Source organism: Sceloporus undulatus, chromosome 4 (assembly GCF_019175285.1).
Source record: "Sceloporus undulatus isolate JIND9_A2432 ecotype Alabama chromosome 4, SceUnd_v1.1, whole genome shotgun sequence".
Lineage (NCBI taxonomy): Eukaryota > Metazoa > Chordata > Lepidosauria > Squamata > Phrynosomatidae > Sceloporus > Sceloporus undulatus.
Window position 1 is genome coordinate 223,909,718 of NC_056525.1, and position 16,438 is coordinate 223,926,155.

General features: G+C 36.7%; 1 protein-coding gene across 6 annotated transcripts in view; it reads left to right on the forward strand.

Annotated features, from left to right (window-relative positions):
* The window catches only part of RIMS2 (regulating synaptic membrane exocytosis 2), a 464,483-nt gene that overhangs the window by 389,733 nt on the left and 58,312 nt on the right, over positions 1 to 16,438 (forward strand). For 5 of the 6 annotated variants that reach the window (XM_042462971.1, XM_042462968.1, XM_042462970.1 and 2 more), the window contains one exon: positions 5,046 to 5,146. The exons of the other annotated variant lie outside the window; for it this stretch is intronic. In XM_042462971.1, coding sequence (XP_042318905.1) covers positions 5,046 to 5,146 — 101 coding nt within the window. The remainder of the gene's footprint in view (positions 1 to 5,045; positions 5,147 to 16,438) is intronic. 6 annotated transcript variants of the gene reach the window in all.

Genomic DNA, 16,438 nt, shown 5'->3' on the forward strand with positions numbered 1-16,438 from the left:
CAAGAAACCTTATCACTGTTTCAAAATTTTCTCATTCTCAACAAAATGAGACAGCTTGTCCAGAAAATGGTCAACTGTTGTGAGTTTTTGCACACTTTAGGCCTTTCAGTGGAAAAAAGTTTTGCACAAAACCCTACATTTTTGTACAAAATTGTGCATAAACAACATTTTTGCACAAAAAACAGCATTTTGTCACAGTATTATTATTTTTTTTGCAAAACAGTCCCAAAAAGTGAATAAAAATCATTCAGAAATGGACAAAAGTTCTTGCAATCATTTATTTATTTAATGAATTTATATCTTGCCTTTCTCCCAACAATGAGAGTCAAGAATTATTCATTTTTCCATGCAAGAATGAAACAACAGTTTATATCCCTATATTTCAATTACTGCTGACCAGTGCAGATGTGCTTGTGCCACAGACAGTTGCTAGATACTTTAGGATTCATAGTGTTCCAGCATCTTCCAGTATCTTCAGGCTTAATTCAGGCTTTTAGCAGTGACCTGAAAAGAGGCACATCCTGAGTCCTGTGACTTCAGGCAACTACTTCTCATAACTGTGATCACATTCTTGAGGATCAGTTGAAAAGTGGTAATGAAACCACTGCACTGTATTTAAACAGGCAGGGTGCAGAGATCATAATTTTTTGTGACTGCTCCCAAAAGTATGGAGCTCATTTCCCTGTGACTCTGAGCGGAAAATAAATGAGAAAGTCTTTCTATATCTTTGCATGAAATATATTTGTTTTTTAAAATGCTGTTGCAAAATACTACTACTACTGCTACTACTACTAATAATAGTTGTTTTCATTTGTATGCTGTCTCACTGCCAGGGTGGGATACAAAGCACACAAAGTCAGTTTAAAAAAATTTCACAATAATATTTCTTTTTCAAAAACCTAAAATAATTAAAATTACTATTTTAACATGTTTGCTAATATCTTCAGATTTTATTTTATGATTATTGAAAACACAGACACAATATGGAGTAAGTCTTCCTTACATCATAAGGAGTTTTGACACAAATGAAAGAAAGCTTGACTTTGGAAAACTTATATTAAAAGCATTCAAAAATGAAAATTAATTGGTTAGTAGTAAGAGAACTGGATGTGGTGGCTCAGTGGTTAAGACGCTGATTCTGGCAATTGCAAGATCGGCAGGTCAGCAGTCTGAGACACAAGCGCTATGTGACAGTGAGCTCCCATCACTAGTCCCAGCTTCTGCAAACCTAGTAGTTCAAAAGCATGCAAATGCAAGTACCTAACTAGGTACCACTTCAGTGGGAAGGTAACACCTTGTCAAAGGGGAAACCTTTACCTTATCTTTACCTTTAATAAGAGAAAAATAAAGTATTTTGCTTTTCTTTGAAACAATTATCCACATCAGTGCTCTAGATTTGTAGACTAAGTTGAACAGGAATACAGATAAAGGAAAGAAATAAACTTATTAGCTTTCAAGCCAAAAAATAAAAAAAAATCATAAGGTCATCCAGAGGTGTGGTTCCCCCCCCCCTTGTTTGGTTACAATTACTTAATTGTACTGATGACCCTAATAATTAGGCTTCTTGAATTGGTATGAAACTGACATCTCCCATCAGGCGTGTCATTAGTTTTAGCATCTAATCACTATCCTGAGCAAGACAAACATGAGCAGTCCAAATTGTCATTTGGCATAGCAGTATTTTTAGCCTGGTCAATGAATCATTCTGATGTGCTATAGACTCCCATACAGTGTCACAGGGATGATGAGGCACATGTGATCCTAGAGATGGGCCCCGTGATCCTCTGTAACACTGCAGGGATGCTGCAGCACAGTGATCAGACTGGAAGCAGCAAAAGGCTTGCTTTGTCATCAAGCAAGTGCGTAGGAAGAGGCATATTGAATCTAACATTTGTGCAAAGTCACAGTATATAGAACTACACCAGCATTATGCTTTGCTTTATAAGTAGATTTACCTCTATACATTTTTAGGTTCTGAATGTCTATTCCAAATCCTCCACAACCTATATATGTGCTTTTAAAATGTGTGCTATACATTTGAAATCAACATTTTCAGTACTCTTGCTCATTCTCTCTGTTCAGTATTTAATACTGTGCACAAATCTCAGAGATTTTCATTTGCTTTGGGCAAGTGGGATAGAAGAGTTTCCCTAAAGAGCTACACAGACAGAGATCTATTTTTTTTATATTGTGATGTCAGTAGTTTTGGTTGCTAACTCAGCTAATGGTAACTGATGGTCAGGTCACAGAAAGTAACAGAAATATATGAAAACATGATTGTGTTGAACCTTACAGAGGGGAAGCTTCTTTTCTCCCATTTTATAAGCATTTTCTACATCTAGAACAAACTCGGAACTCACTGTTTAAAACAAAAACGGCAGTGGTACATTTCAGCAGCTGCTATTTCCAAAAATAGTGGAGTTGGCTGCTTTCAGTGAAAGTGCTTTGGGGGAAGCTGTACAACTGACATCTGTCCAGTCACCATATTGTCCATATTTTTGAAAAAGACACTAATCACAAATGTAACACATGAAAATTTTTCTTGGAAAAACGAAAGCAAGCATCAGCCTATGGGATGGATGATTTTTTTTCTTCTTAACTGTTTGCACCTTTGATATTATAGACATGACTGTGTACCCAAAAGCAATGTGTGCAAAACAACTACAAAGCCCGTTTTGCACACCTATTAGATTAAGAAAGGTTTAAAGGCAAAAGCCCTCTATCTAAATTCCTTTAGAGAGAGTCTGTGAGTTAAATATATCCACATAGGTCCCCTCTTGAGGGGAGGTGGGGAAAGAAGGGTTGTTAATTAGCATATACTAAGTCATTTAAGTAATATCACCACTTTTATAGCTTTATTGGGGAATTAATAATATCACTGTCAAGGAGCAGGAAATAAATCTGATAAGGGTAGTTTACAACTAACCAGGTAACAAATATTTATTTTGATACAGTGTATAGTTTTGTTTGTATATTATGTCTTATCTAGGAATTTTGTTAATTCACACTAATATTTGAGAATTTATATTTAAAAGACAGCTCAGTGTTCAGAAAAGTAATTCTTATGAGACAAGCAGTAGAATCTCAATAGTAGATGCTCTATTTAGGTTCCTAAATTGCTCTGAGCTCCACATTCCACTTATAAATAGTAATTTCCTTTGATATTCACTAACGTTAAATCCAGTTACTGATCCCAACTTGCATGGATCTATTGGATAAAGTGATGCCAGCACATATGTGTATTTCATTTATTCTGTGGGTCTACTTTATTTGGAAGTCATAAGTGAATTTACATCTCTTTTTTCCCTTGTGGCAGAAAAAAAGCACTCACAACTTGTATTCCAAAAATATAATTTATCCTCAGCATACATAAATATTATTGTTGGAGTATTTTGACTGAATTCTATTGTGTTTTAATTTTTATTTATATAGTTTTAAATTATTGTGATGGGTTCATTTCCAATATATGTCCAAGAATAGCAGGCCTCTTAACTGCACAGTTATTAAACAGTGGCTGCAGTAATGAAAATTAACATTACAATCCTATCCATATCAACTCAAATATGGATTGAAATCACATTGAACTCAATAGGGTTTACTGATTGGTAAGATATCAAATTGTAGCCTAAATGCACTTAGATCTCACCATTGTCCTATATATTTTTAAGAAAACCCTTTTGAAAAGTTTATATGTAATAATTTGCTATTTTTAAAGAGCTTTCTCAACATCATTCATTCATGCTCTCATTCTTTCCCTATCATAAACCTCTGTTCTGATATTCTTTTGTACATTTCCCAAAGGTCACTGTGAAATTTTCTGATAAGATTGTAACTGCAAAAATATTATTACTTGTTATCCTAAACTGCTTGTTTACATGAGCTTATTTCACAGTATTTGCAATTATCATTTTGCACAAGTTGGTGAACACATGAATACACAAGGCATGAACACACAGTAGCTTCTATGTTATCAAATATTTCTTGTTAATTTATTTCCCCACTTGTTATAACATTTAGTCCCAAATATTTTTTTTTCTTCAGCTAAGAAAGCCTTTTACTTTTAACAAAAAGAAAATTTCTGCAGAGCTTGGATAGTTACTTTTAAAGCAATTAGTGACCATGATCATGCCAAAGCCCCGGAGCATTGCCATTTTAGATGCATTGATAATTGGAATATGTTTTTATTCTTTTTTTAAAAGTTATACCACAAAAGAATAATATTGTCTCGTGTTATTTATAATCAAAATGTAATTTAGATATGCCTTAATAATTAATAAAAATAATTGACTGTAACGAAATAGTCCAAACTCTTGTCTTTTGATATGCAGATTGATTTCTGTCTGAGCATTTGTTTTCCAGATAGTCAGTAGAGGCCAATATCTTAGCAATATTTTATTTAGCAATATTTATTTATGAAGAATTTATCATTCTTCCTATGTTAACTTAAGGCATTTTGTTAACTTACGCATTCCATAGACCCAATATATGCATATGGAGTTTTTAACACCAAAAAATCACTTGAGGACCTATGGCAAGAAAAGTTAAATCCATAGATCAATCCATTAATACTAAGGAAATGTCTGTGTTGTCTGGTCATGTTAAATCAGCCTTCATTGCTGGCACATTAAAAGAGAAAGAGAAATGAAGTAGTAATATTACATATTAACGGCTTCAGAAATCTGTATGAACCATGTGTTATTGCATTTAAAAATATATATTTTTCCTTGCATATTTTGGCAGCAGCAAAAAAAAGTGGATGAAAACCTTATTTTGGAACCATGTTTATCATGCACATAGTTGAAGTTAAATCATTTGGCTTCACAATGATGGGTTTTGTTTTCTTGTATGTGTGCTTGTTTTTGTCATTTTAGCTGTCTGGTTCATCAAACACACAAAATAATAGATGTTATTTTTATGTTGCAGTGCATACTTGATTATTTCAGTGAATATCCAATTATGACTAAACATGCTTATACTGATGTTTTTTTTAAAAAAAACAACAACAGAATAACAAATAACTGATTGTTTCATTTTGAACTTGGCAGGTGCTATGGATGTAGAAGAGAGAAATCGCCAAATGAAAATGAACAAGTACAAACAGGTAGCAGGATCAGACTCCAGGCTGGAGCAAGATTATCATTCTAAGGCAAGGGCATTTCATTTTGAAAAGCAGAAAAATGTATAATTGTCTAACTTAAGCAAGCAGTGAGATGTTCATTATCATTATGTATGGGTAGCATTTTTATCTAAGAGCCCAATCACATTCATATTTATTTGGAAATAAATCCCATTGAATACAGTAGCTTGGAGATTTGCAGGTCTTTTGTTTACATGGGATGCCTGTTCAGCTTCCATCTTTAAGCACCAGCCATTCCCAGTGGTCCCTCAAAAGCTCCACCTGAAAGGTCTTGGTCTACAAGAGTGGGGCCTCAGACACAAGATTTTCTTGCCATATAGATGGAAGTATTTTTTCTCTCTGTTTTTTCTGTAAAAATGCTTTCTACATGCCCAAAGATGAAAGGGGAATCTGCAGCAGTGCTACTTACTCCCATCCCATGACAGTGGGTATGGAATTGTAGTCAGAAGATAAGGAGCTAGTACTGTAGCCACAATGTTGTGAGTTTGATCCCAGGGCTCCACGGCTGACACAGCCTTCCATCCTTTTATAGGTCAGTAAAATGAGTACCCAGTTTGTTGGAGGCAATTGACTTACACAGTGTAAACCACTTAGAGAGTGCTGAGTTCACTGTGAAGCGGTATAGAAATGTAAATGCTATTGCTAATGCTATTCTGAACACAGAACTATAATTAATTTTCTGCAATGTATCTTGTGCAATACAGAATTAGAATTATGCAAGAGTGTAACACAGTTGCCTACTTCAAAAGTGATAGAGTGATTAATATATTCAGGGTATTGGTTATACAGTATAGTGAAAACGACCAATAAGGAGATGTTCTTAATGAACAGGAAAGAGAGAAACTGATTGTCGTATATACTCAGCTATGAGTTGACCCCATGTATAAGTTGAGGACAGATTTTGGGGCAAAAATGATGGATTTTTATATGAACCATAGATAAGTTGAAGGTAAAACTGAGGGGCATGTAACAAAAGATGTAAAGAACAAAGCAAAGGAAAACAATGCCAAAGAACAAAATTGTTCTGTTTGTGTTTATATTAAAGGCTGGATGGATGAGAGAATAGAGCAGGATCAGTGCTTCAAGGACAGATTACACGCTTGCCTTTCATCAGGGGATGATTCCTTTTTTTAAAAATAAGAGTTAATGTACAGTACTTACATAGATCCATGGATAAATCGACTCAGGTTTTTTGGGTCAATTGTTTGTTCTAAATTTCTAGACTTATACATGAGTATATACAGTAAATACATATCTAGAATTAACATCCAGAAAGAAAGCTAATAAATGTTACACCTCATGCTCATGTTGTATGTTTAAAACTGTGATAAAGCTTTTCTATATTTCTTATTTTTGTTTAATGTTTTAAAGCATAAGGCTTCAATACACACTTGTCTGGGATTGCACTGTTACTGTTGATGTGCTTAGATTTTTATTACTTGGAATGTAAACTGGTGTCATTCCTCTAGGTCTTCCCATATTTGTGGATTTTCTTTCTAGCCCTTTTCAAAATCCATATTGGTTGAAAAGCCAGTACTTTTCTTCTTCCTGTTGAAATCTAAATGATATAGATCAACAAAAACTAAGTCTGCATGGTGCCCTTCAACTGTTTTATTTCATGTGAAACAAAAAAATAGTATCCTATTTTTTATCCTATGAGGAACTTAATTTGACGGCTCACAATCTATTAGTGAAAAATATAATTGTTAAGTAGTGCATTGACTTGAATTTATGTGTCAAGTCAACATTACTGTTAGTCCTTGTTATCTGCTGGGGTTTGATTCCAAGACCCCCTGTGGATACCAAAACCAGATGATGCTCATGTCCCATTAAATACAGTGGCATAGAAATTGTGCCCCTTGTGGTTTCCTTTTTGGAATATATATATAATATTTTCAAACCATGGATGGTTGAAATTGTGGCTAACAGATCTATGGATATGGAAAGCTGACTGTATTACAATCCCCAGACCAGATAAACATACACAAAGGAGAAAGATGGATAAAATATATTGACAGTGTCATTTAATATACTGTATTCAAAATAGATTCACTGGTCCTTGAAACATAAAATAACAGAATAAAAATGACGACTAGTCTAAATACCATTTTCATGGAGGAGAGGGGGGTGAAAAACACTCTAAAGCAAAAAAAAAAATATCTGGTAATTAGCAGGCTGTGGTTTAATTTGCTTCCTGGCGGCCACTAGACTTCTGTGAGAAGCTTGTTCAGTTGAAGCTCTACATTTTCTGCTTCTTATAAATAGAGATCTGTGTTATAAGAATAATTATCATAAAAATTTTGGTGGACATTTCAAAGGTATAAATAAAGGGTTTAGCCCCTCTGAATAAAATTGTAGCCTCTGTTGAAGCAAACCTCAAAATGCCTGATGTTTGTCAAGCTTAAATGTACTATTTCCTTTTATGAGATTGCATGGTCTAAAGCATCTAGCCTTGTGCTTGTTCAAACATTTATTCCCAAGGAATGCTGTATGTTTACTACAGATACCTAAGAAAATATTTCCTTGTATAGGCTAACATCAACAGAGACCAGGAATTTTTGACTTCTACTGTATTTATACTTTATTTCACTTGCATGGTGGAAATAAATAAATAATCCAATTGCTGTAGTTGACCCCCCCCAAAAAAAAAACCCACAAAGAGAAGGCTGAGTAGTCATTTGCCTTATACTCTGCTCCTATGCTAGTGTCGTTAGTCTATTAAACAATGTATTAGTTGAATAATAATCTAATTTTACATAGGTACACAGTAGTAAATTCATAGGGCTGTAGTAAATTCCTCCCAGAGGACCTGAGTGTACAGGGTGGATTATATGGAAGGAGGCGATCCCTTAGATCCCTTAGATAGGTTGGGCCCAAGCCATGTAGGGCTTTATAGGTGATAACCAACACCTTGTACTGTGCCCGGAAACTGATAGGCAGCCAGTGAAGTGACTTCAATATTGGTGTTATATGGTCATGCCTTGCTGTTCCTGTACCAACTGGAGTTTCCAGACTAGGCACAAGGGTAGCCCCAAGGGTAGCGTATTGCAAAAATCAAGTTTCATCCAAATTTCCAAAACCTCTGTGTTCAAGTGCTTAAAAAAAGAAACACAGTCATTGTCACCACTAGAAGGCCCCCCCCCCCAATTTTTAGCTCCTCAGAAGAACAAATTTTGTAGAAAATCCTCTGAATTGAAGCTTCAAATTTGCTCCCTCACCCATGTACAATGGTCCCAATCCTGAACACACACTTGAGAGTAAAAATAAAAATGATGCTCAATACAGGGTGACGCTTAGTCCTGAGCTTCCTATAGGCAGATGTTTGGACTTTTGATGGATTGGCTGGTTGTTGAAAGGTTTTGAAAAAGGATTCGATAAATGACTCAGAAAGCATTCTCCTTCCTGAAGAGTTTAAGAAGGAATCTAGAGCTCCCTTACCATTTGTGCAATATTGATATTTTTTAAAAAATGAGCTATCAGATGGTGAAGAATGATTTCCCTAATCCCAATGTTGTATTACTTCTGTTGTTATTATTACCAATATTGTGATCCTAAAAATTACTGCTGTGATGACAGTTGGTAGGAGTTGCAGTTTCTTTAACACTCCATTTGTTTGGATATTTGTACATGTTCTTTTTTATGTTTGCAACTTGTCAATCTTTGTGTGGGAAAAATGCTTTCCCTGTAGAGAACATGGAAGGATGAAAATTCTCTCTCCTTCAGAGCTGGAAGATCATGGCAGTGGGGTGTGTATGCTGGAGGATACACTGTAGTCAGCTGTGAATTGTGCTAGTGTCTCTGGGGAGAGGTGGGCAAAGAAGATTCCGGATGAACAGAGGTGGAAGCTTGAGGGTTTTATTGGCAGCAGATGTCCAGTGTGTCTGTGCATGCAGGCAGAACAATCTTTGTACTTACCTTACCATCCAGATCAGCCTCCTCTTTGATGACCCATAGAAAATGGAGAAATGGTTACAATACTTCTAGAACTTGTTCAGTTCACTTCACCAAGCCTGAACTTTTGTAAGCATTCAGAGAAGCACTCAAAAAACTCAAGGACAAATTCTGGAGAGAGAGCCAAGTCAGTTTCTGGGCCTTTAATTATTTAGTGGGTTCATTTAATTAACATTACAGCTCTTTCCTAAACAAATTTTGTGGGCAGTTCTAGTGTCAAAGTGGTGATATTTATTTACTATCCTTTAGTTTATCTTTAATTTGATCATGTAAGATCAGTATCTTGAAGGCGATCAAAATATATAGAAAATAAAATGAGAATTTAGCACTGAAACTATACTTTTAGGATAAAGATCTATAACATCTATGAGTAATAGCTATTATCTCCAGTAGCACAATTTATGGTTTGCTGAAAACTAGGGCTCATCAAATTCAATAGGCCAACTCCCACTTGGCAGCAGTCCTCAACCTGGTGCCCTACAGCTGGGTAGGATAACAGAATTTCCCAGAGAAAATGGCAGCTGGGAATGTTAGTAATTTTACTTCAGCAAATCTGGAGGATCAGTATATAGGATGGTAACCTAAAGTGTAATCTGCAGGCAGTTTCCCCGTTGTAAAACTACAGCTCCCAGGATTCCATAGGTTGTGTCAAACAGCATTGTTTCTACAGTGTAGATGCACCCATAATGAAATGGGTAACATGTCAAATTGTGAGACAAAATATTTCCTTTTACATGTTGTTTGATTACTGGATGCTACATTTTTATTTCTAATATACGTTCATTCATGCCTTTGCTTCCCAAAGTCTAATTTATCTTGGCACTGTTCTAGGAAAATAACTCACCATTGATTAAAATGGCCACAACAAAGGGTAATACATTACAAGCAATACATTATGTTCATGAAGGTGGATTTTCAGTCATTGGTGTGAGGGGAAATAGCTAGTGTTTTAATATAATTAGCAGTACTGTGAATTAACGAACTGTTCAGAAAAAAACAGGATAAAGGTTTATTTTTCTGACAGCTAGAATAAGATTCATGAGAGAAAAGATTCTGAAATATATAAGGCTGGCATTTGATCAGCTCTAAGGAAGATAGTGTAGGATTTTCAAGACAGAAACACATTGTGCTTGATACTATGTTTATCTAAATGGCAATTCTATACCAATTTACCTGATGTTATGCCCCATTGAATTCAATGAAAATTCCTTCTCATTAGACATCCATAAGATTGCACTCTTAGTTACTTGTTTTACCCTCCCTTTTCTTTGTGAATGATACAGCAAATACACATTTCAATGGTATTAATAATCACTGCACTTCTTAGATAAGTTTTAGTTTTACTGAAATTTAATTCGGAGCAGGAAAATATTTAGAGGAGAAAATTATGCAGTGTGCATGAGAACTAAACCCAAAGATGCTTACTGTAAATGTTATTGAGCAAAATTCAGTTTAATTTGCAATAATAGATTAACATGCAAGATAATTATAGGGAATATGTTTTCCTAAACAATTTTGTGGATCCAAGAAAGATCAAAATATGTCTTGAACCTACAGATGGCTTCTCATAAGCAATTAAAAAAAAAAACAATCTGATAGGGAAACCAACATAATTATTTTGTGAACGGAAGTTGATTTGTCATGCACTGTATGATGAATAAAGAAATATAAAGAAATTTGGCTTGTATTCAGAGGGGACATGCAAAAGCTACAGGAAGGAAAAATGACATACCTCTAGCATTTCAGAGATGAAAACTGGGACTTGTGTAGCCAAGCAACATCACAGTGTGGTTAAGATGACAAAATTATTACTGAGATAAAATACACTAGGCTAGAAGAGGATGCAGCAATTTGCTCTTCCTGAGCCTACTGGAAAGGGCAAAAGTCCACCCCCTCCTTACTTTTCCCCTTTCTGAATTAACTGAGTGCAAACTACTTAGTACTTTGAACTAAGTTTGCAGAAGTGGAAATAAACTGAGGACAAAGGATGAAAGTGAGAGAAGGAGGGAGAAACTGAGACATTTTAAAAACAACTGAAAAGGTGGGATAACAAAGAATTAATTGGGACTGTCCTTGCCAGTTGGAGGGTATGAAATGGAATGTGGGCAAATGGCTTATACTACTGTTAGTTGTCATCTTGTCATGTATTAATACTATTAGTTGTCATCTGTCCATAGTATTAGTCGCCACCTGTCAATTATCTCATACCTTTTACATCAGTGAGAAAATGAATACAATTTTTCTTCAAATTGTATAACGTTGGTGCTGGATCTTGACCAAAACAATTTTGTTGTATCTTTCGTAGATATGTCCCATGGCTTGTAGGGAATATCCTCCAGGATAAGCATTCTATAACAGTTTTTGAAACTTAAGAAAGAATCGGAAACACTATTATGTGAAACTGTTAACCACTAACATGTTATTAGATAATGCTGTGAAACATTATAATAGATGTTGGGGATTAATGTTTAGAATAATTGACAAATATAACTATCAAGCTAGATACAGCCTGTTTTGTGAAAATGGTAATTTGGACTTTTGTCACCAATATTTATTATGTCTTCTTCTGTCTCCCTCTTCCTCCCCACTCCCAAAGCAACATGTACGATCATAATATGGTAATATTTTAGCCAGAGAACGTGGCATCACTGTACAATGTCATGGAGTGTGACTTTTCTTTATTTGAATATCTTGCCACAGAAGGATCTGTATGTTTCTGAAGTATAAGAATAGGATGTGTATGAGGAAAGGCCTCAGTCACTCTGTAACTTTTCTTGTGTGGAGATGAGACTTCCTTACGTTATTATTAATGAACTGGGATTACTCTGCAAAGTATCTATGGACCAAAATTCCCTCATAGCTAGGGTTAGCACCAGGTTATTGTAGTTGAGGGATTCAAATTTTTTCCCTCTTGGGTGGAACGTAGACCTTTGAGCCAGGAGATCAAAAGCTTTCCCTAGCCTGCCCCTACTTTGTATCATTTTGGACATTTTTAGTAGAAACAGAGCTTCCTTTGAAAACAACAATAATATGCATTTGCTATGTATCACATTCTTTGTGTAGGAATATTTGTCCATATTTGCATAGTGTATGGACATAGAAACAACCACCAGGAGCAATGTATACACTAGTACAAAATATATACACTAGTACAGCTACAAATCTAGAAACCGGGCTTCAAATCTCCATTTAGCATGGAAACGCACTGGGTGACCTTGCTCTCTCAGCCTCAAAGGATGGCAAAAACAAACCTCCATTGAATAGATTTTGCCAATGTGAGTGGAGTGTTCTCCACTGAATTAGTTACTGAGGATTCTATCTTCTATTTAGCGCATTTGTATAGTTTGCCAACTTCTCTGGCATGTTGCCCTTTACAGCTTCATAACAAGCTAATTCAGTGGATGGTATTTACTTCAGCTATATATCATGACAAAAATTATGTTTGTTACGCAGCTGTTAGAAGCGCAGGGGTCCTGCCAGGGGAAAAAAAGTCGGTCACTGAGTATTTTGCAAACTTATTTATTTAGATTTATATCCTGCCTTTCTCCCAAAATGAGATTCAAGGAGGCTTAGTCAAGGGTTGGGTGAGAAAAGGTTAATCAGAAATATTTATCAGTTTGCAAACCATAATCTCTTATTCCACTTAAATAATCAATGTCATTCAAGAATGATTTTATTTGATAAAATATTAGGTTACACAGAAAATCTAATAATTCTGACAAGTCTTCCAAGGAATTTTCTTTTTGCTACTTCTACAGAGGCTATGTACAGATTCTGTGTCAAGAATAACCTGTCATGAAAAGCTTTAGCTCCATTGTTGTCAACTGTTGCTGAGACCCAAACCAAAGATTAAAAAAATAATGCTTTCTGGCCTGATCTGTTCGTAAACATGGTGTCAGTGAATAATCCTGTCAAGATTATTATAAAGGCAGGCCTAAAGCCTTTTGTCCACTTGCCAGCTGGCATAGGTTTCTGGAGGTGTAGTGATGGGAATAGATCTAGCAAGTATCACAGCCAAGACTAAGGCCCATTACAGACGGGCCATATAGTACGTGCGTAGCGCGTACTAGGGTTAGGAAGGGGCGATGCTTCCGCACCCCCCTAACCCTAGTGCGCGCTCCGCATGCACAAAATGGCGGCAGCCATTCCACACAGCCACCGCCATGACATCGCTCTGCGCCAGGGCGCTTAGTGCACCCTTAGTGCAGAGCAGGAAGGAGCTCCGTTTCAGAGCTCCTTCCTGGTTTGCACTGCTGGGTGCAGACTTCACACGGCTGCGCCCAGTGGCGCAAAGGAGAAAGGGGCCAAGCGGCCCCTTTCTCCTCCTCCCCGCCACCCCGGGATGTCCTTGGGGCTTGAAGCCCCAAGGGCACTCCTTTCCAGGCTGCGGGGAAGCGGCCTTTTGCTACTTCCCTGCAGCCCGGAAAGCGGCAGATCGGGGCCTCAGCGGCTGCCGGTCTAGCCACTGAGGCCCCGATACACCGGGGAAAGGGGCAGGTGCAGACCGCCCCAAACGGGCGGTCTGTAACCTGCCTAAGTCTGGTTACTTTATCTGTATTATTCTGCCTCTCCAAGCCCAAATGCAATAATGTGCTCTGGCAGGTTGCTGACTTGTGGTTGTTTCAGAGCTTCATTTGGTGCTGAAAATGGCAAATTGCTTTCCAGTATGAACTGGGAAAGCATATAATATGTAAGCAGCAGCATCTCTAGTGCTTTTCTCTTGTATTCCAGGTCCTATATGTAATGATGAACCAATTTGGCCTTTAAATTTCTCCAGTCCTTTTTGGATTAGGGATCCAAAAATATAAACAGCATTGTTTTGGGTCATTTTAGAACACTAATAAACCTTCTTGATGTTGGTGGTAGACTTTTAAGAATTGAAGTTGAATCGATAGATATTTGGGCTTGTATAAACAATTAAACTGTATTTTTAAAACATATTTCTTTAAACTTCAAGTCTTCAGAGGAGTGATGGAACAAGAGATGCAAGTGAGATAAAAACAAGTGTGATACAGACAATAATCTGGTTTATTAGCCCCACCCGAATAAAGTGAACCATATGTCACAAAAAACTTATAAATAATAATAATAATAATAATAATAATAATAATAATACTGTTTATTTCTAGCCCGCTTTTCCAGAGAGCAAAGCGGGCTACAACATGGATATATCAATAGTATACAGTATAAAACATACCAAGTTAAAAACATCATAAAAACATCAAATAAAACATATACAATTCCCAAAAATTAAAACCAGAGAAACAAACTAGCCGAATAGCAACTGTATAACGGGGGAGAAAACAGATGTCAAGACACATGGGGGAAAGCTTGTTGGAAGAGGTAGGTCTTAAGTTCCTTCCTGAATTGATCAAGGGAGGTGACAGAGCGGAGTTTGTCGGGAAGGGAGTTCCAGATCTGCGGGGCCGAGACAGAAAATGCCCTTTGAGAAGACAAGACATATCTCGTCTTGGGAACCCTTAACAATTGCTTCCTGACTGATCTAAGAGTGCAGGGCGGATTATATGGGGAGAGGTGGTCCTCCCAGTACCCTGGGCCCAAGCCATTTAGGGCTTTATAGGTAATAACCAACACCTTGTATTGCACCCGGAAGCGAAGGGGCAGCCAATGTAGATCTTGCAAGATAGGTGTTATATGACTGGTCCTGGAGCTACCAGTGACCAGCCTTGCTGCCATGTTCTGCACTAATTGAAGCTTCCGGGTTTGGTACAAGGGTTGCCCCATGTAGAGCGCATTACAGAAATCCAGCCAAGAGGTTACCAGAGCGTGTACCACCGTTTCAAGGTCCTCCCGGCCCAGGTAGGGTCGCAGCTGGCGTATCAGCCGATATTACCTTATACTGCACTATTAGCAGACACAGAAGGTGGCAAAATGGGCCACAAAAGGAGTCTTCTACAATCTCCTAAGTGTGCACTCTCCTTCAGTTTCCTAATTTTGGTTTTTAGTTTTCAAATCACAGAAATGTACCTTTCTGTTGCCACAGTTCCAGATTTGCAAGTTTCCATTTTTCCTTTAAAAACTTAAATAATTTCTGACCAGAAGCTTATAGGTAAAAAAAGAATTTATGTTGTTATGTAAATGAAATTGGCATGTTACTGAAACCTTTTCCTCCTCAGGGAATGCAGTAACTTGAAATCTTTTCTAAAAAGATTTGACATGGAGATGATTGTGGCCCAAGTTCCACATTTTTCCCCCTTTAAAATCTATTTCTGTAACATATCTAGGAGACTAGAAAGAAGTGGATTATCCAGTATTGCTTTCAAGCTCATGTTTGTCAAGAGAATAAAGAAACATATTATTGTTTGTCTCATAGATATTGATTCTAGAAAGAATCTACACTATGAATATGAAATCTGTATCCCTGGGCCTTAGAATCCCTTTTACTATGGAAAACCCTTCAGAACTGAAAGGCATCTGACTCTCTTTTTGGATGTTGACCAATCACTCCTAAAATAGAGGAGAAGGATATGAAAAGCCAGTTCACATAAAACAGGACACACATTATTCAGCAGAGTTTGGCACCTCTGCCTTCTAAGAAGACTAATAGGTAGTTAAAACCTGAGATACTTATCAGCAAATAGTCAGATGAAACATCTGGTCAGATGTATAAAATAAATCATACTGTGTATGAATAGCAGAAATACAAAAAAGAAATTAAACCTTTTCAGGTTGGGCTGGTTAGCCTGTATGTTTTCTGATGCCAAATTTTGCATTCTACAGTCCATACATTAAATATATGTCAGTGTAGCTATTGCTGAATATGGAAAGTAATCTGAAATGAGTGGCTAAGTCACACCAGCTCCTAACCATGAGACTCTTTTCTATGAATTCTTTCCCACTTTTGGAGGTTGCAAATAAGTAAAATTGCCAGAAACCCTCTAGTCATACTTAATAAGTTATTTCCTACGTAAGCCTGTGGTAATTAGGCCATTCTGTGTAACTAATTACATTAGGAACTGGATCTATTTTTCTCAGTTCCACTAGGATCCTTATCACTAATAGTGAGGCAATCACTGTTTTTTTTCCTGCCAGCACTAATAGTTCCTGTTGCCCTCAGTTGTTTTAACCCCAGCTGTCTAACCACATTACTTGCTTTAGAGCTCACATATCAGATACCTATACTTGGATATCAAGTATTTGGATATCAGATACCAATAGTATTAGGAAAAATAATTGCTCAACAGTATGTCGCTAAAAGCCTTTTATTATCTATCTCCTTTTACTTCTATGTACTTGAAGCTTCTAATGTATGTCCTATTGATCTCAGTCCTTTGGAAAATTAAAGCCACTTCCAAAAACTTTAAAAGTACATTAGCATTGCTTCATTGA